General features: G+C 44.1%; 1 protein-coding gene across 1 annotated transcript in view; it reads right to left on the bottom strand.

Moving 5' to 3' along the window:
* The window catches only part of LOC132394271 (contactin-associated protein-like 5), a 977,958-nt gene that overhangs the window by 713,283 nt on the left and 240,215 nt on the right, over positions 1–24,460 (bottom strand). The window contains exon 10 of the mRNA XM_059970196.1: positions 19,169–19,366. Coding sequence (XP_059826179.1) covers positions 19,169–19,366 — 198 coding nt within the window. The remainder of the gene's footprint in view (positions 1–19,168; positions 19,367–24,460) is intronic.

Below are 24,460 nucleotides of genomic sequence, written 5' to 3'. Positions count from 1 at the left end.
TTCATTCACAAATTCATTCTCATGAACCACCTCTTGACCCTTGTTAATGCAGCACATCTTTTTTACTTAAGATGCCCACAGCTACAAGTAATACTCCAAGCATGAAGAATATCTAAAATTAAAGCAGGATCTAGATGGGTAATTGGGCCAAAGAATGGAAAATGGGATTTAATTTGGGCAAGTGCAAAGGTGTTGCATTTGGTCAGTTAAACCAGGTAGGACTTGCACGGTAAATGGTAGCACTTTGAGCTTTGTAGCACAGAGGAACAGGCAAAAAGTTACGTTAAAGTGACAAAAGAGGTAGGTAGGGCAGTAAAGAAGGCATTTGGCCCTCAGTCAGGGTATTAAGACAGAGTTATTATGTCATGTTCCAACAGTTGAATACACTGGAGAGATTACACATGTAGCATTTTGTGAAGTTTCAGTTGCTGGGGTATAGGAAGGATGTCATTAATCTGGAAAAGATGTGGAAACGATTCACAAGAATGTTACCTGTACTGGAGGACTTGAATTATAAGGAGTCTGAATAGGCTGGGACTTTTCTTTCTGGAGCATAGAAGGTTGTGCTGGTGATCTTACAGAGGTATATGTATCTTATTTTATTTAGAGATACAGTGTGGAATAGGCCCTACCAGCCCTTCATATAGTGCTGCCCAGAAACCCATGATTTATCCTCATCCTAATTTACAATGATCAACTAACCTACTAACCGGTACATCTTCTGACTGTGGCAGGAAACTGGAGCACCCAGATGAAACCCATTCATTCTATGGGGAGGAAGTACAGACTCCTTACAGGTGATGTCAGAAGTGAAGTCCAATATCCAATACCCCAAGCTGTAATAACATTGCACTAACCAATACACTGCTGTAGCACCCAGTAATGAAGGGCATAGCTAAAGTTAAGAGTTGCAGTTTATTTTTCCAAGGATTATGGACTCTAAAACTAGAGGGCTGATTTATGCTGAGAGAGGAAATATTTAAAAGGGACCTGTGAGTAAGTTTTCTTCCACACAGAGAGTGATGGGTGTATGGAATGGAATGAGTTACCAGAGGACACTGTAGAGTGGAGTACAATTACAATGTTTAAGAGACATTTGTACAAGTAGATGGATAGAGAAGGCTAGATGCATATGGGTCAAACACAGCTAAATAAGACCAGCTCAAAGTGTCATTTTGGCTGGCATAGACAAGCTAGCCAAACAGTCTGCTTCCTGGCACATTTTGCATGGTCTGAATGGGGCCATCAACCTGCACTAAAAGGGCATGTGAATGTACTTTAAATGATGTGTATTTCGCTTTACATGTTATTTATTTAGAGACACAGTGTGGAATAGCCCTTCCAGGCTTTCAAGCTGTGTCACCATTAACACTTGACTTAACCCTAGCTTAATCACAGACAATTTACAATAACCAATTAACCTACTAACTGGTCCATCTTTGGACAGTGGGAGGAAACCCACAAAAATATATTACTTTATTAACTTTAAATGCATGTACTTTAGCTGTGGCAATATGCCTGTGAGGTAATTGAAAGCCAAGCATTGCAAAGGTCAGAAGCCACAGGTATCCCACAAGGGGAAAATGCAAGGAATGGTATGTGTAGAAGATGATCCACAGACACTTCCTTGATATTATGCCAACTTTGCTCATGTGAAGGGACCAATGTCTTTCGCTTTAACAATCCCAACTGCAGGACAACATTTTTTAATGTGGAGATTGTTAAAAATAGGCTGCTACTAAAAGCCCACCATGACAATGAGCTATGGATTAATGAGTTATCCTTTCCAGGCCCCTGAAGCAAAATGAAATTTATGGCATCATCAAGGATTACTCATTTGACTCAACAACGCTGAGAAGCAAAAGAAGAGAGCCAACAGCTATAATACAAGTCACAACAACACCAGCCGTGCTGCAGAATCAGAGACATTGCAGACTGAGGTCAAGGAAGTCTATATCACTGCATCATTTTTTGTCATAGGAAAATAATAAATAGGAGCAGGAGTCGGCCATCTGGCCAGAGGAGCCTGCTCCACCATTCAATACGATCATGGCTGATCTGGCCAGGGACTCATCTCCACCTACCTGCCTTTCCCCCATAACCCTTAATTCCCCGACTATGCAAAAATCTAAAAGAGGTATTTTCTATAGAAGCTGTAATGCTTTATTTTGTCTTTCAGTTGAAGCTAATTAATGCTCAATCTGCTCTGGAAGCTCAGCCATATTGTGTACATATCTGATAAATAGAATTCTGGCACAGCTTGACTGGTTAAGTTCAGGAGAAATATTTATACTGGCTGAGGAGTCTAGCATAGATGAAAGCTTGTGGCCCTCCCAGAGCAAAGGAGTTGTTGTCAGGTTCTGGAGTCAGAATTCTGTATGAGCAGAAGGAATGGGGTTTGATGATCCTGTGTGCTCATGAATGGGTGAGAATAAAGTTTGAGGCTTCGTGTTCGGGATCTCATTGGCGTATGTGGTGTTTGAGGCCTGGTATTCAGTGATCAATGGATCCTGGCATCGATGCCGATCAAGGCTCGAGGGTCAAATCTGAAGTCTGGAAGTTGAGGCCTGTTGGCCAGTGGCGTGGGTCTGAGAGTCTCTGGGTACTCACAGGCTCAATGTTCTTATTAAATCCAGGTCTGCTGGAGGCTGAAGAGGACAGCTTGCCTTGGGGTTAGAGAACTGTGTATGTGTGGGTAGGATTGTTGTGTTTATGTTGTTTTATTGTGTTGTGTTGTGCCAGATATTGTGGGCATGTTATGTTTGCTCTAGGGTGTGTTGATTGTTAATATGATGATGCATTTCACACATGTTTTGATATACACATGATAAACAAACTTGAATCTGAAATTTCTTCACACGGAGTACGGTGAAGCTTCAGTTTTGGATCACTGACACCTATGAAAGCTCTGTCTTCATCCTCATTCAGATCTGAGATGGGTAATTTTCTGAGCATTAAGTGAATCAAGGTTTGCAGGGAAAATGCTGGAAAATGGTACAAAGGTAAGCAATGTTTATGATGAATAATGAAACAGGCTCAAAGGGCCAGTTATGTTCTGCAGAAGCAGTTAGTCTACTTCAGACATGACTTAGCAAGCTGTTCCCAGGATAATGTGGAAAATGGTTTCAGATCCTTAAACAACATACATAAAATGCTGGTGGAACACAGCAAGGCCTGCTGTGTTCCACCAGCATTTTGTGTGTGTTGCTTGAATTTCCAGCATCTGCAGATTTCCTCATGTTTGCCAGATCCATAAAGCCTCCTTGAAAATACACACAGTGGCCAAAATGATCAGGTAACCTGCTTAGTAATGCAAATATCTAAAAGCCAATTATAAGACAGCAACTCAATGCTTAAAAAAGCGTGCAGACGTAGTCAGGAGATTCAGCTGTTGTTCAGACCAAACATCAGAATGGGGAAGAAATGTAATCCAAGTGACTTTGACTGTAGAATGATTGTTGGTGCCCCACTGGGTTGTTTGAGTATCTCAGAAACAGCTGATCTCCTGGGATTTTCACACACGGTCCAAAAAACAAACAAAAAAAAACCAGTCAACAGAGTTCTGTGGGCAAAAATACCTTGTTAATGAGGGACGTCAGAAGAGAATAGTCAGACTGACAGGCAACAGTGGCTCAAATAACCATCTGTTACAACACAGTGGTGCAGAAGGGCATCTCTAAACACAAAACAAGCTGAAACTTGAAGTCAATGGGCTACAGAAGACCATGAACATAAACTCAGTGGCATCTTTATTAGATACAGGAGATACCTAATAAAGTCGCCACTGAGTGTCTATAACGTTCCCTTCAACATATGGTAATTGCTGCCCCAAGAATGCTGATGTTGACGGTGAACCATACAACAGGGCATCAAGCACCTGAACACATATCCAGAGAGAGAGGCTGGCAACACCCCCGGGATTTTTCACCCAGCATTAGCCCATCACAGAAATAACAAAACTGATTTTAAGTACGTATGGATGAACAGACCATTCTGAGCAAGTTTGACATGTGAAGTCTGTAAATGAGTATTCCGATCTGATTAACAAGTGATGGGTAAAAAAGGAACCTCATCCAATCCCAAAACCCACTGAACAAGGTTTAGCAGAATCTTCAAAGTTCAAAGTAAATTTATTACCAAAGTATGTATTTGTCACCATAATCATAGCAAATTCATAGCAAAAGGATTCGAGTACAGGAGCAGGTAGGTTCTACTGCAGTTGTACAAGGCCTTGGTGAGACCACACCTAGAGTACTGTGTGCAGTTTTGGTCCCCTAATCTGAGGAAAAACATTCTTGCCATAGAGGGAGTACAGAGAAGGTTCACCAGATTGATTCCTGGGATGGCAGGACTTTCATATGAAGAAAGACTGGATTGACTAGGCTTATACTCACTGGAATTTAGAAGATTGAGGGGGGATCTGATTGAAATGTATAAAATTCTAAAGGGATTGGACAGGCTAGATGCAGGAAGATTGTTTCCGATGTTGGGGAAGTCCAGAATGAGGGTTCACAGTTTAAAGATAAAGGGGAAGCCTTTTAGGACTGAGATGAGGAAAAACTTCTTCACACAGAGAGTGGTGAATCTGTGGAATTCTCTGCCACAGGAAACAGTTGAGGCCGGTTCATTGGCTATATTTAAGAGGAAGTTAGATATGGCCCTTGTGGCTAAAGGGATCAGGGGGTATGGAGAGAAAGCAGGTACAGGGTTCTGAGTTGGATGATCAGCCATGATCATACTGAATGGTGGTGCAGGCTCGAAGGGCCGAATGGCCTACTTCTGCACTTACTTTCTATGTTTCTATGTTTCAATCTAGCCTGTGTTTCATTTTCTTGTAGGCATTCACAGTACCACAAATAAATACAATAGAATTAGTGAAAAACTACACACAAAGCCTTACAAACAACCAGAAGACCAACTGTGTGAATGCAAAAAAAGCCAAATAAAAATAAATAATTAATGTTGAGAAGATGAGTTGTAGAGTCCATAGATTGAGTTCAGTGTTGAGGTGAGTGAAGTTATCCACACTGGTTCACGAGCCTGACAGTTGAGGAGTAAGTTCAGACTTTATTCCTTGGAGCTTGGAAGACCTTACACATGTGTATAAAAACACATTGACCATAAAAAGGTGAACACACAGGGTCCCTTATACTCCAGTGAAAGGGAACCAAATACTAGCAGGTATAGGTTGAAGGTGACAGGGGAGAGATTTAAAAGGTATCTGAGGGGCATTTTTTCAAGCTGAGGGCACTAATATATGAAAGGGGCTACCAGAGAAAATGGTTGAGGAAGCAATATTGAAGAGACATTTGGATCAGAACGTGGATAGGATATATTTACAGGCACATAGGCCAAATGTGATTAGGTGTCATCTTGGTTGTCATGGACTTGCTGGTTCCATGTTGGATTACTCTATGACCATGAACTTAAATGCCCTGTGGTACATCTCTAATTGGGTTCATCTCTGCCTAGTATGCAGCATCTAAGGAGGCTGCAGGAGTTTGTAAATTCAGCCAGCCTCATCATTAGCCAACCTCCTCACCAAAGGACATCTCAAGAATGCTGCTTCAAGAAGGCAATGTCCATCATTAAAAACCATGCTCAATGTTTTAGGAAAAGTGTCTTCTCCTCTGCCCTCAGATTTCTGAATGGTCCATGAACCCATGACACAACCCTGCACAATTTATTTATTTCTGACATGACTTGCTTTGTAATACTGATGCAAAATAACACAATTTGATAACAAAACTGATTCTGATCCTTGGATTTAGCATTGGGCTCATTTACCTCAACACATTGAACAGCAATGAAAGAAAGTTAACTTTGACTTTGAGGGAGTGCTCCTTCCTGAAGTTGTCATAGGATGGGCATTGGAAACAGACCCAAATGCAAGACACAGACACTGAACAACCAGGAACAGGACTAGGCAGGAGAAGGAAGCAAGGAAAGTGAGAAAGGACACTGGACATGACACAGGTCCAGGACGAGGCAAGGATTCTGGGCCTGGGCTAGGACTTGACTAGGATAGCAGAACCAAGATAAAGAAGTGGGAATGAGGAGCCTGGGCTTGGATTCCGAGCCAGAGACTGGACAAGGACCCAGATCCTGGATCTTGACTTGGGCTCGGACCCCAGAACTAGGCGAGTACATGACAAGGCTTGGGTATGGACTCCGAGCCAGATAATGGGCAAGGACCCAGAACTTGAGTCTTGACTCAGGCTTGGATTCCAGAACTCAGCAAGCACGAGACATGGCTACAGGATGAGGAGAGGCAACAGGACTGGACGTGAGACTCCTGGACAGGACAAGGGAACCCCAGCACCTGGCTGGGCAAGGTACTCCTATACTGGGTGAGGCACATGGACAAGTCGAGAACACAAAGCCGTGGCTAGGACTGGACAAGACCCCAAAGCCTTGACTTGGTTGAGGAAGAGACAGGAACACAGAGCCTTGGTTGAGGGAGAGACAGGAACACAGAGCCTTGGTTGAGGGAGAGACAGGAACATGGAACACAGAGCCAGTATCCCTCCTTGGATAGGGGACATAGGGCCAGGACTCATTACACAGAATGCAGAATTTAACAAGACAGTACCTAACAGAAGGTAGCAGCAGATGGCCAGACCTACCTAGTGAAGGCGTGGACACAGAGACAGTTCAAAACAACAAAAGACAGTTCCTTATCTTGCTCCAGTGGTAGAACTAGACAGGAACAATCCAGCAGCCAAAGGCTGAATCCTGAAGCTATTTATGAAGCCAGCCCAAACAAGAATCAGCTGTCTCAACAGAAACTGGGGAAAACCGGAAAACCTGGAATAAGGAACATGGACCTGACCGTGAACTGGAATGTGGATTTCATGAACCGGACCATGACAGAAGTAAGAAGACAAGCCCAACTAAACTGAAGACTGAGAATCAGAAGCATAATTAGATTTATTGTCTCTGATATAATGTTATTACATTTATTGCATGCAGCAACACGATACAGCAATGCATCAACTGGTTCTATTGGTTCTATGTCATTTCAGAAATGCAGAGTATGTGTCCCCAGGCTCCTTTCCCTCCTCTCTGATGGAGGGTATTGAGGAGTGAGCAGGTCCTGTGTGGAGGGTTCCTTAATGATAGATGTCGCGTTATTGGGGCATTGCCTTTTGACTACATCCTCAATGCTGGGGGCGGGAGGGTAGTGCTCATGAGATTACAACTCTTTGCAGTATTTTCCAAGCATGTGAAGTGGTCGCTCCAGATGCCGCTTCTAACTGGCTGCATTACCAGAAGGGATGGAGCTGGCTGAGTTTACAACTCTCTGCAATATTTCCTGGTCCCTCTACAGATATTACCTTCTAACTGGCTGCATTACCAGAAGGGATGGAGCTGGCTGAGTTTACAACTCTCTGCAATATTTCCTGGTCCCTCTACAGATATTACCTTCTAACTGGCTGCATTACCAGAAGGGATGGAGCTGGCTGAGTTTACAACTCTCTGCAATATTTCCTGGTCCCTCTACAGATATTACCTTCTAACTGGCTGCATTACCAGAAGGTGATGCAACCAGTTGAATATTACATTAGTAGAAATTTACCAGAATCTTTGGTGACATACAAAATCTCCTCCAACTCCTAATGAAATATAGCCACTGGCGTGCCTTCTTCGCAATTGTATCAATCTATTGGACACAGCATAGATCTTCAGAGATGCTGGCACCCAAGAGATTGAAACTCCTCACCCTTTAAACCGCTCAGCCTTCTATGAGGACTGGTGTGTGTTTCTGTGACTTCCCCTTTCTGAAGCCCACAGTCAGTTTCTTGGTCTTACTGGTACTGAGTGCAAGGCTGATGTTGCAACACAACTCAACCAGGTGATCTATCTCACTCCTTTATGCCTCCTCATTACTATCACTTTGTTACTGGCAATTTTATGGATGGCATTTGCTCAGATCATAGACTGAAATTATCCCTAGACACCCAGTCCTGGTCAGTAATACTAAACACACCATAGGCTGGTGTCAGTACTTTGAACTGGTTCTCTGAAATTTAATCTGCTGTCTTGCATGGATTGAATGTTTGAGGCAGAATGAAAGGCACCGATATTGGTCTATATTTAGCACTATGAGTGAATTGCCTGCCAGTTTTTTGGCCAATTAAACAGCCAGCTTGTAAAATCACAGGCTGAATTCTGTTGGCATATACAAAAAAAAGCTTGTCAAACAACTGAAAAAGGTTAAAAAGTGGAAACCTCAAAACTGAAATTTTGCAGCTCCCAACAAATTTGTGGAACTAATCTACAGTGCATGCATAGCCACCATGAATTAAAAGAAATGCAAACATCTTGGGAGAACAGCACAAGAATACCAGGCCCTGACAGATTGTCTCAACCTCTAATGTTGGTGGTTTATTCTGCTCAGAAGATGCTGACTGCCCTGCTGAGTTCCTGCAGGATTTTGAGCTGTGGTGAACATTAGGAACTCTTTTCATCCTCACAAACATAAATGCTTGATACATAATTGTTTTAAATTAGTAACCAATGGGCTTTTGTTTGGCAAAGGTATAGACTACTCTAGAGTTATGGCATTATGGATAAAATTAATGTAAAAGTCAGCCATGAATGGTGGAGCAGGCTGAATGTCCTGATACTGACTCCAAGAAATAACTCCAAATGGAATGAGTTTGAAACAGCACAACTTGCTAACACGCTTACAGTTACTGACCTGAGATGAATTTCTTTGCTGTTCTGCAGAAGTTTTGCAGTTTAGAGGCTGATTTTGTAAGCCTCTAAAATCTGTATTTTGCATTTTTCTACACAACTAGTTGCAGCTTTGACTTTAGATATGTTGTCAAATTATAAAAATGATATTTTTCAAACTCCCACATGAGCTTAAGCAATAAGGAAAAATTATTTCCAGTATTGCTTACCTTCAGGTATTACAATATGTACTGTAGTTTGTGTTTTACAATGTAAGAATGTTGTCTGTAATTCAGAATAAGGAACATTGGGACAGAAATTAAATTTTGGTTACCAGCTTATGTGCACTCTCCTTTACAGGTTTGGAAGGTCTGAAGTCAATCTAAACGTATGTGGAAGGAACATTACTGGCAGTTAATGCTCTTACACCATAAAACCATGAGATATACAGAGGCAGAATTAGTCCATTTAGCCCATCAAGTCTGCTCTACTATTCAATCATGGCTGATTTCCTTTTTCTTTTTCCCAAACTGATTTTCCCACCTTCTCTTCTGAAGTTTTAACTCCCTTACCAATCAAAAACCTATCAAGCTCTGCCTTAAATACACAGAATGAGTTAGCCTCCACAGCCTTCTGTGGTACAAATTCTACCAAACATTGGGTCTCTGACTTCTGAATAACTTCCAGAGGGAATTTACTTTCTTTCTCAACCCTATTCTATGGCATCTGACAGGCTTGAAGGAGAGAGTGGCCGACCGCTATTTCTAATTTGTTTATAATGGTCTGCATATTTAATGTAGCACTGTTATCGAAGTTGGTTCTTTTTAATTTAAAATGTTTTAATTTCTGCATGTGCTGCTCATTCTAAAGCAATTTTTAAATCATTGAAACAAATGCCAGCCGAGTTAGTTTCTGCTGGTTCAGCAAGCCTCTAAGTTTGTTATTGCAAGCTTCTTCAATAACCTTCTGCTTTTGTGTCATTTGTGTGAGGATTACCTTATGCACCGTTACCGTTACAGCTGAACTCACTGCTCACACTGAAGGGAGGCATATACTGAGTTGGGAAAGCTTTTTGTTTTGTATCTGCAAAATTTCTTCCACCACTTGGTGGTGTAGTGAGCCAGACCACTTGGTGGTGTTGTGAGCCAGACCACTTGGTGATTTAGTGAGCCAGACCACTTGGTGATTTAGTGAGCCAGACCACTTGGTGGTGTTGTGAACCAGACCACTTGGTGGTGTTGTGAGCCAGACCACTTGGTGGTGTAGTGAGCCAGACCACTTGGTGGTGTAGTGAGCCAGACCACTTGGTGGTGTTGTGAGCCAGACCACTTGGTGGTGTAGTGAGCCAGACCACTTGGTGGTGTAGTGAGCCAGACCACTTGGTGGTGTAGTGAACCAGACCACTTGGTGGTGTAGTGAGCCAGACCACTTGGTGGTGTAGTGAGCCAGACCACTTGGTGATTTAGTGAGCCAGACCACTTGGTGGTTTAGTGAGCCAGACCATTTGATGGTGTTGTGAGCCAGACCACTTGGTGGTGTAGTGAGCCAGACCACTTGGTGGTGTAGTGAGCCAGACCACTTGGTGGTGTAGTGAGCCAGACCACTTGGTGGTGTAGTGAACCAGACCACTTGGTGATTTAGTGAACCAGACCACTTGGTGGTGTTGTGAGCCAGACCACTTGGTGGTGTAGTGAGCCAGACCACTTGGTGGTGTAGTGAGCCAGACCACTTGGTGGTTTAGTGAACCAGACCACTTGGTGGTGTAGTGAACCAGACCACTTGGTGGTGTAGTGAACCAGACCACTTGGTGGTGTAGTGAGCCAGACCACTTGGTGATTTAGTGAACCAGACCACTTGGTGGTGTAGTGAACCAGACCACTTGGTGATTTAGTGAACCAGACCACTTGGTGGTGTAGTGAACCAGACCACTTGGTGGTGTAGTGAGCCAGACCACTTGGTGGTGTAGTGAGCCAGACCACTTGGTGATTTAGTGAGCCAGACCACTTGGTGATTTAGTGAACCATACCACTTGGTGATTTAGTGAACCAGACCACTTGGTGGTGTAGTGAGCCAGACCACTTGGTGATTTAGTGAGCCAGACCACTTGGTGATTTAGTGAGCCAGACCACTTGGTGGTGTAGTGAACCAGACCACTTGGTGGTGTAGTGAGCCAGACCACTTGGTGATTTAGTGAACCAGACCACTTGGTGGTGTAGTGAGCCAGACCACTTGGTGGTGTAGTGAACCAGACCACTTGGTGATTTAGTGAACCAGACCACTTGGTGGTGTAGTGAACCAGACCATTTGGTGATTTAGTGAACCAGACCACTTGGTGATTTAGTGAACCAGACCACTTGGTGATTTAGTGAGCCAGACCACTTGGTGGTGTTGTGAGCCAGACCACTTGGTGGTGTAGTGAGCCAGACCACTTGGTGATTTAGTGAGCCAGACCACTTGGTGGTGTAGTGAGCCAGACCACTTGGTGGTGTTGTGAGCCAGACCACTTGGTGATTTAGTGAACCAGACCACTTGGTGGTGTAGTGAGCCAGACCACTTGGTGGTGTAGTGAGCCAGACCACTTGGTGATTTAGTGAGCCAGACCACTTGGTGATTTAGTGAACCAGACCACTTGGTGGTGTAGTGAGCCAGACCACTTGGTGGTGTAGTGAGCCAGACCACTTGGTGATTTAGTGAGCCAGACCACTTGGTGATTTAGTGAACCAGATCACTTGGTGGTGTAGTGAGCCAGACCACTTGGTGGTGTTGTGAACCAGACCACTTGGTGGTGTTGTGAGCCAGACCACTTGGTGGTGTAGTGAACCAGACCACTTGGTGGTGTAGTGAGCCAGACCACTTGGTGATTTAGTGAACCAGACCACTTGGTGGTGTAGTGAACCAGACCATTTGGTGATTTAGTGAACCAGACCACTTGGTGATTTAGTGAACCAGACCACTTGGTGGTGTAGTGAGCCAGACCATTTGGTGGTGTAGTGAACCAGACCACTTGGTGATTTAGTGAACCAGACCACTTGGTGGTGTAGTGAGCCAGACCACTTGGTGGTGTTGTGAGCCAGACCACTTGGTGGTGTAGTGAGCCAGACCACTTGGTGGTGTAGTGAGCCAGACCATTTGGTGATTTAGTGAACCAGACCACTTGGTGATTTAGTGAACCAGACCACTTGGTGGTGTAGTGAGCCAGACCACTTGGTGGTGTAGTGAGCCAGACCACTTGGTGATTTAGTGAACCAGACCACTTGGTGATTTAGTGAACCAGACCACTTGGTGGTGTAGTGAGCCAGACCATTTGGTGGTGTAGTGAACCAGACCACTTGGTGATTTAGTGAACCAGACCACTTGGTGGTGTAGTGAGCCAGACCACTTGGTGGTGTTGTGAGCCAGACCACTTGGTGGTGTAGTGAGCCAGACCATTTGGTGATTTAGTGAACCAGACCACTTGGTGATTTAGTGAACCAGACCACTTGGTGGTGTAGTGAGCCAGACCACTTGGTGATTTAGTGAGCCAGACCACTTGGTGGTGTAGTGAGCCAGACCACTTGGTGATTTAGTGAGCCAGACCACTTGGTGGTGTAGTGAGCCAGACCACTTGGTGGTGTAGTGAGCCAGACCACTTGGTGATTTAGTGAGCCAGACCACTTGGTGATTTAGTGAACCAGACCACTTGGTGGTGTAGTGAGCCAGACCACTTGGTGATTTAGTGAACCAGACCACTTGGTGATTTAGTGAGCCAGACCACTTGGTGGTGTAGTGAGCCAGACCACTTGGTGGTGTAGTGAGCCAGACCACTTGGTGATTTAGTGAACCAGACCACTTGGTGGTGTAGTGAGCCAGACCACTTGGTGGTGTAGTGAGCCAGACCACTTGGTGATTTAGTGAGCCAGACCACTTGGTGGTGTAGTGAGCCAGACCACTTGGTGATTTAGTGAACCAGACCACTTGGTGGTGTAGTGAGCCAGACCACTTGGTGGTGTAGTGAACCAGACCACTTGGTGATTTAGTGAGCCAGACCACTTGGTGGTGTAGTGAACCAGACCACTTGGTGATTTAGTGAACCAGACCACTTGGTGGTGTAGTGAGCCAGACCACTTGGTGATTTAGTGAGCCAGACCACTTGGTGGTGTAGTGAGCCAGACCACTTGGTGATTTAGTGAACCAGACCACTTGGTGGTGTAGTGAGCCAGACCACTTGGTGGTGTAGTGAGCCAGACCACTTGGTGGTGTAGTGAGCCAGACCACTTGGTGATTTAGTGAGCCAGACCACTTGGTGGTGTAGTGAGCCAGACCACTTGGTGGTGTAGTGAGCCAGACCACTTGGTGATTTAGTGAGCCAGACCACTTGGTGATTTAGTGAGCCAGACCACTTGGTGATTTAGTGAACCAGACCACTTGGTGATTTAGTGAGCCAGACCACTTGGTGGTGTTGTGGTGTAGTTGGTGCATTCATTAGTAATGCTACCTCAGGCTGCAACAAAGAGACATTATGGCCAACTGCACTGTACTAAATCAAGTACATGATTATCACAATTAATGCATTTCACTGAAAAATCAAACCTGCCTTATTTTAAAATTTAGAAATACAGCACAGTAACAGGCCCTTCTGGCTCAATGCATATGTTACACCAATGTGACTAATTAACCTATTAACCTACATTTTGAATAAACTATTCATCTAACATGCCAAAGAGAGATGATATGGATGTGATGGGAGATGAGAACTTTCATACAACAGCTATCGCTAAAGAGGTCGTGCTGGGCAAACTTGTGGGCCTAAAGATGGATAAGTCCCCTGGTCCTTATAGAGTGATTTCCAGGGTACTGAAAGAAATGGCAGAGGTTGTAGTTGAGACTTTGGTGATAATTACCAAAATTCTCCGGACTCTGGGTAGGTCCCGGCAGATTGGAAGAATGCGAATGTCATGCCGCTGTTCAAAAAAGGATGTCAGCAAAAGGTAAATATAGGCTAATTAGTTTAACATTTGTAGTTGGAAAATGTTTGAAGCTATCACTAAAGAAGAAATAGTGAGGCATCTGGAAAGAAATGGATCCATCAGGCAGACATAGCATGGGTTCAGCAAAGGTAGTTCCTGTTTGACAAACTTACTGGAGTTCTTTGAGGATATAATGAGAACAATGGACAAAGGGGAACTCTACCACCGTTCTCCTCCATCTGGCGGAATTAGTTCTTAATAATTTCTCCTTTGGCTCCTCCCACTTCCTCCAAACCAAAGGTATAGCCATGGGCATCTGTATGGGTCCCAGCTATGCCTCCCTTTTCGTTGGCTTTGTGGAACAATCTACGTTCCAAGCCTATATTGGTATCCGTCCCCCTCTTTTCCTTCGCTACATTGACGACTACATTGGCACTGCCTCCTGCACACATGCAGAGCTCGTTGACTTCATTAACGTTACCTCCAACTTTCACCCTGCCTTCAAATTTACCTGGTCCATTTCTGACACCTCCCTCCCCTTTCTTGAATATTCCGTCTCCATCTCTGGAGTCGGCTTATCTACTGATATCTACTATAAGCCTATGGACTCTCACAGCTACCTGGACTATTCCTCTTCCCAGCCTGTCTCTTGCAAAAATGCCATCCCCTTCTCGTAATTCCTCCAGCTCCACTGTATCTGCTCTCAGGATGAGGCTTTTCATTCCAGGATGAAGGAGATAAAGTACTGTGTGCAGTTCTGGTCTCCTTACATGAGGAAGGATATAACGGTTTGGAGGCAGTGCAGAGGAGGTTTACTAAGTTGATTTCAGAGATGAGGGGGTTAGACTATGAGGAGAGATTGAGTTGCCTGCGACTGTTCTCGCTGGAATTCAGAAGGATGAGAGGAGATCTTATAGAAACATATAAGCTTATAAAAAGGATAGATAAGAGGGAGGCAGGAAAGTTGTTTCCACTGGTAAGTGAGACTAGAACTAAGGGATATAACCTCAAGATTTAGGGGGAGTAGATTTAGGACGGAGATGAGGAGGAACTGCTTTTCCCAGAGAGTGGTGAATCTGTGGAATTCTCTGTCCAATGAAGCAGTGGAAGAAACCTCAGTAAATATATTTAAGACAAGGTTGGATAGATTTTTGTATAGTAGGGGAATTAAGGGTTATGGGAAAAAGGCAGGTAGGTGGAGATGAGCCCATGATCAGGTCAGCCATGATCTTATTGAGTGGTGGAACAGGCTCGACGGACCAGATTCCTGCTCCTATTTCTTATGTTCTTATGAAGGAAACTGGAGGACCCGGTGGATACAGACGCAGTCTTGGGAAGAATGTGCAAACTCCTTACAGACAGCAGCAATGGTGTAGTTATAGAATTATGTTAATCACTGAGCTACTAGGCCCCACCAATCAAGAGAGGTATCTGTGATTTTGCTTAAATTTAGTATGATGTGGTTCTGCGAGCAAGTCAGACGATCTCCATGTGACCTTAAGCACCTATTGTACGTGCAGTAAAGTAGATTTTTGGGGTGCCTCGGTAGTATAGCAGTTAGTGGATGCTGTTAAGGCTTGGATGTTCCAGAGTTCAGAGTTCAAATCTGGCACTGTTCTATAAGGAGTCTGTATGTCATCCCTGTGGAGTGTGTAGATTTTGCCTGGGTGTTCTGGTTTCACCCATGGTCCAAAGGCATACAGGATAGGCTCATCGGTCATTGTAAATTATCCAGTGAGTAGGTTTGGGTTAATAAGGATTGCAAGTTTGCTAGGATGGCGTGGGTCAAAAGGCTGGAAGGACCTAGTCCACACTGCATCGCTGAATAATTAAATTTACACACTAAAATTCACTTCAGAATTTGGCTTCTGAGATTTCAATGGAGCTTACAATGCCATATTACATATAATGCAAATATCAGTTTCATCAGATCATTTGGCACTGAACAAGCTCGTCAGACCATTGAGTCATCAGATACTAGATGATCCAGAAATAATTTCAACATGTATTAACAACAGCATCAACCAAGTCATTCCTGCTCTGTGCATAAATCAAGTGTAACCTGGAATCGAAAGTATGTGCAAGGTGAGTGTGTGTGTGTGTGTGTGTGTGTGTGTGTGTGTGTGTGTGTGTGTGTGTGTGTGTGTATGTGAGAAAGAGAGAGAGAGAGAGTGAAAACATAGCCAACAGGAGCCATCTCTGCTCTTCAAGACTGCTTTGAGCACACTGACTGACACATGTTCAGGGAGGCTGCAACCGATGGCGACTCTACCAACTTAGAGGAGTACACAGCATCAGTGACCAGCTACATCAGCAAGTGCATTGATGATGTTACTCTGTCCAAGACCATCACTATACGTGCCAACCAGAAGCCATGGATGACCACAGAGGTGCGTGTACTGCTGAGGTCCCGCGGCTCCGGCTTCAGAGCAGGCGACAAGGCAGCTCTAACAACAGCAAGGGCCAAACTGTCCCGAGCCATCAGAGGGGCAAAGCGTGCACACGCACAGCTAATCCACAGCCACTTCCAGGACAGCGGCGACATGAGACGCATGTGGAAGGGCATCCAGGACATCAGCAATTACAAGACAACATCACCTGACTGTGCAGGTGATGCCTCCCTCCCAGATGTGCTGAATAACTTCTACGCCCGGTTTGAGGCGGAAAGTGACATGGCAGCGAGGAAGTCCACCCCTCCTACGAATGACCAGGTGCTGTGTCTCTCCGTGGCCAACGTGAGAAGAACCCTGTGCAGGGTCAACCCACGGAAGGCTGCTGGACCAGACAACATCCCTGGTAGAGTGCTCAGAGGATGTGCAGACCAGCTAGCAGATGTTCTCACTGACATCTTCAACATCTCCCTGAGCAGCACCACTGTTCCAACGTGCTTCAAGGCCGCCACCATCATTCCCGTGCCGAAGAAGTCTTCAGTGTCCTGCCTAAATTACTACCAGCCCGTTGCACTTACATCCATCATCATGAAGTGTTTCGAGATGCTCGACATGAGGCATATCAAGACCCTGCTGCCCCCCTCACTGGACCCACTGCAGTTTCCGTTCCGTCCCAACTGCTCAACAGATGACGCCATTGCCACCACCCTCCACCTGGCCCTAACCCACCTGGACAAAAAAGACACATACGCTCAGATGCTGTTCATAGACTTTAGTTCAGCATTCAACACAATCATCCCTCAGAAACTGGGCCTGAAGACCTCCCCCTGCAACTGGATCCTAGACTTCCTGACTGGGAGATCTCAGTCAGTCTGGATCAGGAACAGCATCTCCAATACCATCACACTGAGCAGGGGGGCTCCCCAGGGTTGCATGCTCAGTCCATTGCTGTTCACTCTGCTGACCCATGACTGTGCTGCAACACACAGCTCGAACCATATCATCAAATTCACCGATGACACCACCGTGGTGGGTCCCATCAGCAAGAACGACGAGTCAGTTTACAGAGAGGAGGTACAGTGGCTAACGGACTGGTGCAGAACCAACAACCTGTCTCTTAATGTGAACAAAACAAAAGAGATGGTTGCTGACTTCAGGAGGGCACGGAGTGACCACTCCCCACTGAACATTGATGGCTTCTCGGTAGAGATCATAAAGAGCACCAAATTTCTTGGTGTTCACCTGGTGGAGAATCTCACCTGGTCCCTCAACACCAAATCCATAGGAAAGAAAACCCAACAGCGTCTCTACTTTTTGCCAAGGCTGAGGAAAGTACATCTCCCACCCCCCATCCTCATCACATTCTACAGGGGTTGTATTGAGAGCATCCTGAGCAGCTGCATCACTGCCTGGTTCGGAAATTGCACCATCTCGGATCGCAAGACCCTGCAGCGGATAGCGAGGTCAGCTGAGAAGATCATCGGGGTCTCTCTTCCCGCCATCACGGACATTTACACTACACGCTGCATTCGCAAAGGAAACAGTATTATGAAGGACCCCATGCCCCCCCTCATACAATCTCGTCTTCCTCCTGCCGTCTGGGAAAAGGCTCCGAAGCATTCGGCCTCTCACGACTAGACTATATAACAGTTTCTTCCCCCAAGCCATCAGACTCCTCAAAACCCAAAGCCTGGACTGACACCTGGTAATACCTGCACTGTTTTTGTGCATTTTATGCAGTCCAGTGTAGGTCTATAGTCTAGTGTAGCTTTCTCTGTGTTTTTTTTAATTACATAGTTCAGTCTAGTTTTTGTACTGTGTCATGTAAACCATGGTCCTGAAGAACTTTGTCTCATTTTTACTATGCACTGTACTAGCAGTTATGGTCGAAATGACAATAAAAGTTGACTTGACTTGACTTGGAGTGTGACTTGACTTTGAGACCCCGATGAATCCACTCTCAGGGTGGAGGAGCAACTCCTCATATCCATTTAGGCAGCCTCCAACCTGATGGCATGAACTTCGATTTCTCCTTCTGGTAATTTGTTTTTTCTCCCTTTTCCCTCTGCTTCTATTCCCCACTGAGCCTCTTACCTCTTCCTACCTGCCGATCACTTCATTCTGGTGCACTTCCTCCTTCTCTTTCACCCATAGTCTACTCTCCTCCCCTATCAGATTCCTTCTTCTCCAGCCCTTCACCTGGCTATACCTATCAGCTTCTCGTTGCTCCTCCTTCCCTTCTCCCCACCTTTTTATTTTGGCATCTCCCCCCTTCCTTTCCAGTCCTGACCAAGAGTCTTAGCCTAAAATGTCACCTGTTAATCATTTTCATACAATCTGCCTGACCTGGTGAGTTTCTCCAGAATTTTGTGTGAATTGCTTAAGGACTTATGCCCATCTTTGAATGCTAGGCCAAACTTAGCGCATCATCTTTGAAAGGAAGTCACAAATAAGAAAATCTGCAAATGCTGTAAATCCAAGCAATATACATAAAATGCTAGAGGAAGTTGGCGGGTCAGGCAGCGTCTGTGGAAAGGTGACATTTCAGGCTGAGACTCCTCTCTGGAAGGGAACCATGTCATCCTGAGGCTATTGTACAGTAATTGCATCAATTCATCATGCTCAGGGGAGCTCAGTTTGGGTGGAATGCTGGACACCAAAATTACAATGAGGCAAAAATTAAGTCTATTTCCTAAGTTACTAACAAACCGACATACTACAACAGAATATCAGATTATACACTTCCCTGAAAGCATAGATGCCTTGTTTTATAATCTCACCACTGAAAGCTAAGTACACACTATGCAATCCAACTATGGAGAATACCTCAGAACCAGTAAACACGATTAAAACAATATTTTACACATAATTGCATTATAGTCAAAAGTTGTGTGAATCATAATAACTAATAATTGTTTAGCACAATTAATATTTTTCTGATCTTCCTAGATTTATATAAAAATTGATAAGATGCAACCATATATCAAGTGTAAAGGGCCTCCATTTCTAAGAATGACACTGCAAGCATGTGGCATTATAGAAGTAATGCTTTCTGACTGTCAGGTTCAAGGTTGATATCTTTTCCCCATGCCAACAAAAAAAGTGTTGAGCTTTGATGCTCTGAAATTAATAGGATGTGCTGCTCATATTTACCTTGTGTGTTTAAAAGGCGTGACTTCTTGCAGTGGTAGGCCATTTCTTGCTCACAATACTCCATGCTCTTAATCATGGCTTGAAGCTGTTCCATGCTGGCTGTGTAATTAAAGAGAGCGAGGTGGGGTCTTTCTGCAGTGGACTCCTGTATGACGGTGAGCTCACTGTTGTTGTGCTGGATCACAGTCCATGTTTTATCTTCTGTTTTTTTTAAGTTAAGGAAATAAAACATAATTGTCAATGAACCAAAAAGTATTAAGACAGTTGCTATTCATTGATGTGAATTATTTACTTAGCAGGCCATGTCATTTTCCTGCGCATAACATTTGCTCTTAAAGTGCTATTCTTTCTGATATTTTGTGGGCTTCACTACTTTTAAGGGTGATGAAAATAAATTCAGCAGGCAGCAAACAAAATGCTGGAGGACTCAGCACATTAGGAAACATCTTTGGGGGGAATGGACAGTTACTATTTTGGGTTGAAATATTCCATCAGGACCCTTCATCTTCCCTTTGTCTGGAACTGCTGACTTCCTCCAGAATTTTCTGTGCTGCTTGCTGAATATGTTTCCATCACCCTTGCATCAATGACATTGCCAAGAGGCACGGGTCATCACTAAAGACCCTCAGCACCTGGGGCATGTTCTCTTCACATTACCACCATTGAGGAGGAGGTACAGGGGCCAAAAGACCCACACTCAACAGTTTAGGGAAAGCTTCTTCCCCTATGCCATCAGGTTTCTGAACAATCTTTTTATTTACCTTTTGCACTACTTATTTAGTTTTTCTAACTTGCAATAGTTTTTATGTCTTGCTACTACCACAAAACATTTAACTAGATATCTGCTCCTATGTCTTATGGTCTTCTATCAGTGGCAATGAACCTGATTCACATTCTGACAATGGCATATGCAGGAATTGAAATTTGATCACACACTTTGGGAGAGGGGCACATTAAATAATCTCAGAATAACAGCATTTCAAAGTTCAAAGTAAATTTATTATTAAAGTACATGTATGTCACTATTTTCTTTTGGGCATTTATAGTAAATACAATAAACTGTGCAAATACCAAAAAAACAAATAACTATCAAATGTGTGAGATTAAGAGTCTTTGAAAGTGAATCCATATGGGCGGATGCAAAGGAATTTCTTCACTAAAACGGTGGTGACTTTAGGCTTTGTAACTTTCTATGGGTTCAGTCACTGAATTCATTCAGCACTGTAAATGATTAAATCTCGATATGAGAGGATTTAAGAACAATAGTGTTCAAGATGGAAAATCAGGCACAATTCTGTTATATGGTGGAATATCTACACCCACTCCAATTCCTTATGTTCTTACATAAGTAATACCTTGGTGGTCTCACATCTCTCTGGTGCACATTACCCTGTCCCCACTTTCATACACATTTAAGAGAAGAAATAGCACAGATTCAAGAAATGTTTAAATAGGCTGGACATCCTAATCGCTCTCCCATGAAAATGAAAGCAGGACAGTAATTGAGTATCTCCACCTACTTTGAGGTCCAAACCAAGACCCTATCCTGAAACAGAAAGAACATTTGTGAATGTGGTAACAAAAGGTTTAAATTACTAAATTTTCTTATACTGGATTATTTTCTTTCTTCCATGACCTTCTGTCTTCTCCTATCAGATTCCCCCTTCTCCAACCCTGTTTTTCTTTAACCAATCAACTTCCCAGCTCTTTACTTCACCCCTCCCCCTTCCTGGTTTCATCTACCACCTTGTGTTTCTTCCTCCCATTCCCCACCTTCTAACTCTGATCCCTCATCTTTTTTCTCCAGTCCTGCTGCCTGAAATGTTGACTGCTCTTTTCCATAGATACTACCTGGCCTCCTGCATTTTGTGTGTGTTGCTCGGATTTACAGAATCAGCAGATTTTCCGTTGATTATGAAAATAGACGTCCTTTCTGACCTACAGTGGTGCGAGAAAGTTTGTGAACCCTGTAGAATTTTCTGCATAAATACGTTTGACCTAAAATGTGACCTTATCTTCACATGTCCTAAGACTAGATAAAGGGAACCCAATTAAATAAATAACATCAAAAAATTATACTTGTTCATTTATTTATTGAGAAAAATGATCCTATATTACATGTACTTGTTGGAAAAATTAAGTGAATCTTTGCTTTCAGTGACTGGTGTACAGCAGTAACGTCAACCAAACATGTCTGGTAACTGTTGTTCAGTCCTGCACTTTGGCTTGGAGGAATTTTGGGGCATTTATCCCTACAAAAGTGCTTCAATTCCGGGATGTTGGTGGGTTTCCTTGCATTAGCTGCTTGCCTCAGGTCCTTCCACAACATTTCTAGAATATGAAGGTAAGTACTTTGACTCGGCCATTCCAAAACATAATTTACTTCTGATTTACTCTGATTTTTACCCTGGGGCATCAGAGCTCAGAGTTCAATTCTGACATCATCTGTGAGGAGTACGTGCGTTCACCCAATGGCTGCATGGGTTTCCTCCCACTGTCCACAGTTTTACCGGATAGTAGGTTGACTGGTAATTGTAAATTTTCCTGTGATTATGCTGGGCTTAAAACTGGATTTTGCTGGGCATTGTGGCTTGAATGGTCAGAAGGGCCTATTTCATGCTGCAACTCTAAAAGTAAAATATAAAAAATAAAAATTCCCTGCAATCATATGATCATTAAAAATAGATCCTACAGTTACATTATATTTTATCATTGATTTGGATGATATATTGAACATTGAATTTCCTATGTTTAGTACCTCCCATGGTGGGAACTTGAGTTTCTAGATTAACGAACATGAACTTAAGTAATGTAACTACTATACTGCTAGACCCAGTGTGGAGAATCAGTACCTCTTCCCATTTGCTGGCATAGAACACCAGGGTTGACTAGTTCTGTATGCAACATGCAGTGGAAGTCACACTTGATTGAGCTCTTACTTGTTTCAAAGTAATAAGTCTGATCCCACTCACTTCCCTTTCTGAATAACCCATTATCTGAGCCTAGCAGCTACCAGTGGACAGGAGATACAGCAGTCTCGAGTCTCCCAACACCAGGCTCAACAGCAGCTACTTCCCTTCAGCCATTTGCTTCTTCAACCCTAATCATAGAACACAGAACATAGAATAGTCCAGCACATTACAGGCCCTTCAGCCCACAATGTTGTGCCGACCCTCAAACTCTGCCTCCCATATAACCCCCACCTTAAATTCCTCCATATACCTGTCTACCGGTCTCTTAAACTTCACTAGTGTATCTGCCTCCACCACTTGACTCAGGCAGTGCATTCCATGCACTAACCACTCTCTGAGTGAAAAGCTTTCCTCTAATATTCCCCTTGAACTTCCCTCTCCTTATCTTAAAGCCATGTCCTCTTGTACTGAGCAGTGGTGCCCTGGGGAAGAGGCACTGGCTGTCCACTCTGTCTATTCCTCTTAACATCTTCTACACCTCTATCATGTCTCCTCTCATCCTCCTTCTCTCCAAAGAGTAAAGCCCTAGCTCCCTTAATCTCTGATCATAATCCATACTCTCTAAACCAGGCAGCATCCTGGTAAATCTCCTCTGTACCCTTTCCAATGCTTCCACATCCTTCCTTTGGTGAGGCAACCAGAACTGGACACAGTACTCCAAGTGTGGCCTACCTAGAGTTTTATAGAGCTGCATCATTACATCACATCTCTTAAACTCTATCCCTCGACTTATGAAAGCTAACACCCCATAAGCTTTCTTAACCACCCTATCTACCTGTGAGGCAACTTTCAGGGATCTGTGGATATGTACCCCCAGATCCCTCTGCTCCTCCACACTACCAAGTATCCTGCCATTTACTTTGTACTCTGCCTTGGAATTTGTCCTTACAAAGTGTGCCACCTCACACTTCTCTGGGTTGAGCTCCATCTGCCACTTCTCAGCCCACTTCTGCATCCTATCAATGTCTCTCTGCAATCTTCGACAATCCGCTACACTATCTACAACACCACCAACCTTTGTGTTGTCTGCAAACTTGCCAACCCACCCTTCTACCCCCACATCCAGGTCATTAATAAAAATCACAAAAAGTAGAGGTCCCAGAACAGATCCTTGTGGGCCATCACTAGTCACAACCCTCCAATCTGAATGTACTCCCTCCACCACGACCCTCTACCTTCTGCAGGCAAGCCAATTCTGAATCCACCTGGCCAAACTTCACTGGATCACATGCCTTCTGACTTTCTGAATAAGCCTACCATGTGGTATCTCGTCAAATGCCTTACTAAAATCCATGTAGATCACATCCACTGCACTACCCTCATCTATATGCCTGGTCACCTCCTCAAAGAACTCTATCAGGCTTGTTAGGCATGATCTGCACTTCACAAATCCATGCTGACTGTCCCTGATCAGACCATGATTCTCTAAATGCCCATAGATCCTATCTCTAAGAATCTTTTCCAACAGCTTTCCCACCACAGCCATAAGGCTCACTGGTCTATAATTACCTGGACTATCCCTATAATCTTTTTTGAACAAGGGGACAACATTCGCCTCCCTCCAATCCTACGGTACCATTCCCGTGGACAATGAGGACATAAAGATCCTAGCCAGAGGTTCAGCAATCTCTTCCCTTGCCTCGTGGAGCAGGCTGGGGGAATATTCCATCAGGCCCTGGGGACTTATCCGTCCTAATGTATTTTAACAACTCCAACACCTCCTCTCCCTTAATATCAACATGCTCCAGAACATCAACCTCACTCATATTGTTCTCACCGTCATCAAGTTCCCTCTCAGTGGTGAATACCGAAGAGAAGTATTCACTGAGGACCTCGCTCACTTCCACAGCCTCCAGGCACATCTTCCCATTTTTATCTCTAATCGGTCCTACCTTCACTCCTGTCATCCTTTTGTTCTTCACACAATTGAAGAATGCCTTGGGGTCTTCCTTTACCCTACTTGCCAAGGCCTTCTCATGCCCCCCTCTTGCCCTTCTCAGCCCCTTCTTAAGCTCCTTTCTTGCTACCCTATATTCCTCAATGGACCCATCTGATCCTTGCTTCCTAAACCTCATGTATGCTGCTTTCTTCCACCTGACTAAATTTTCCACTTCACTTGTCACCCATGGTTCCTTCACCCTACCATTCTTTATCTTCCTCACCGGGACAAATTTATCCCTAACATCCTGCAAGAGATCCCTAAACATCGACCACATGTCCATAGTACATTTCCCTGCAAAAACATCATCCCAATTCACACCCGCAAGTTCTAGCCTTATGGCCTCATAACTTGCCCTTCCCCAATTAAAAATGTTCCTGT

The sequence above is a fragment of the Hypanus sabinus genome, chromosome 5 (assembly GCF_030144855.1).
Source record: "Hypanus sabinus isolate sHypSab1 chromosome 5, sHypSab1.hap1, whole genome shotgun sequence".
Classification (NCBI taxonomy): domain Eukaryota; kingdom Metazoa; phylum Chordata; class Chondrichthyes; order Myliobatiformes; family Dasyatidae; genus Hypanus; species Hypanus sabinus.
Note: the sequence above shows the minus strand (reverse complement) of the source record. Positions and strands in the feature narration are given on the sequence as shown.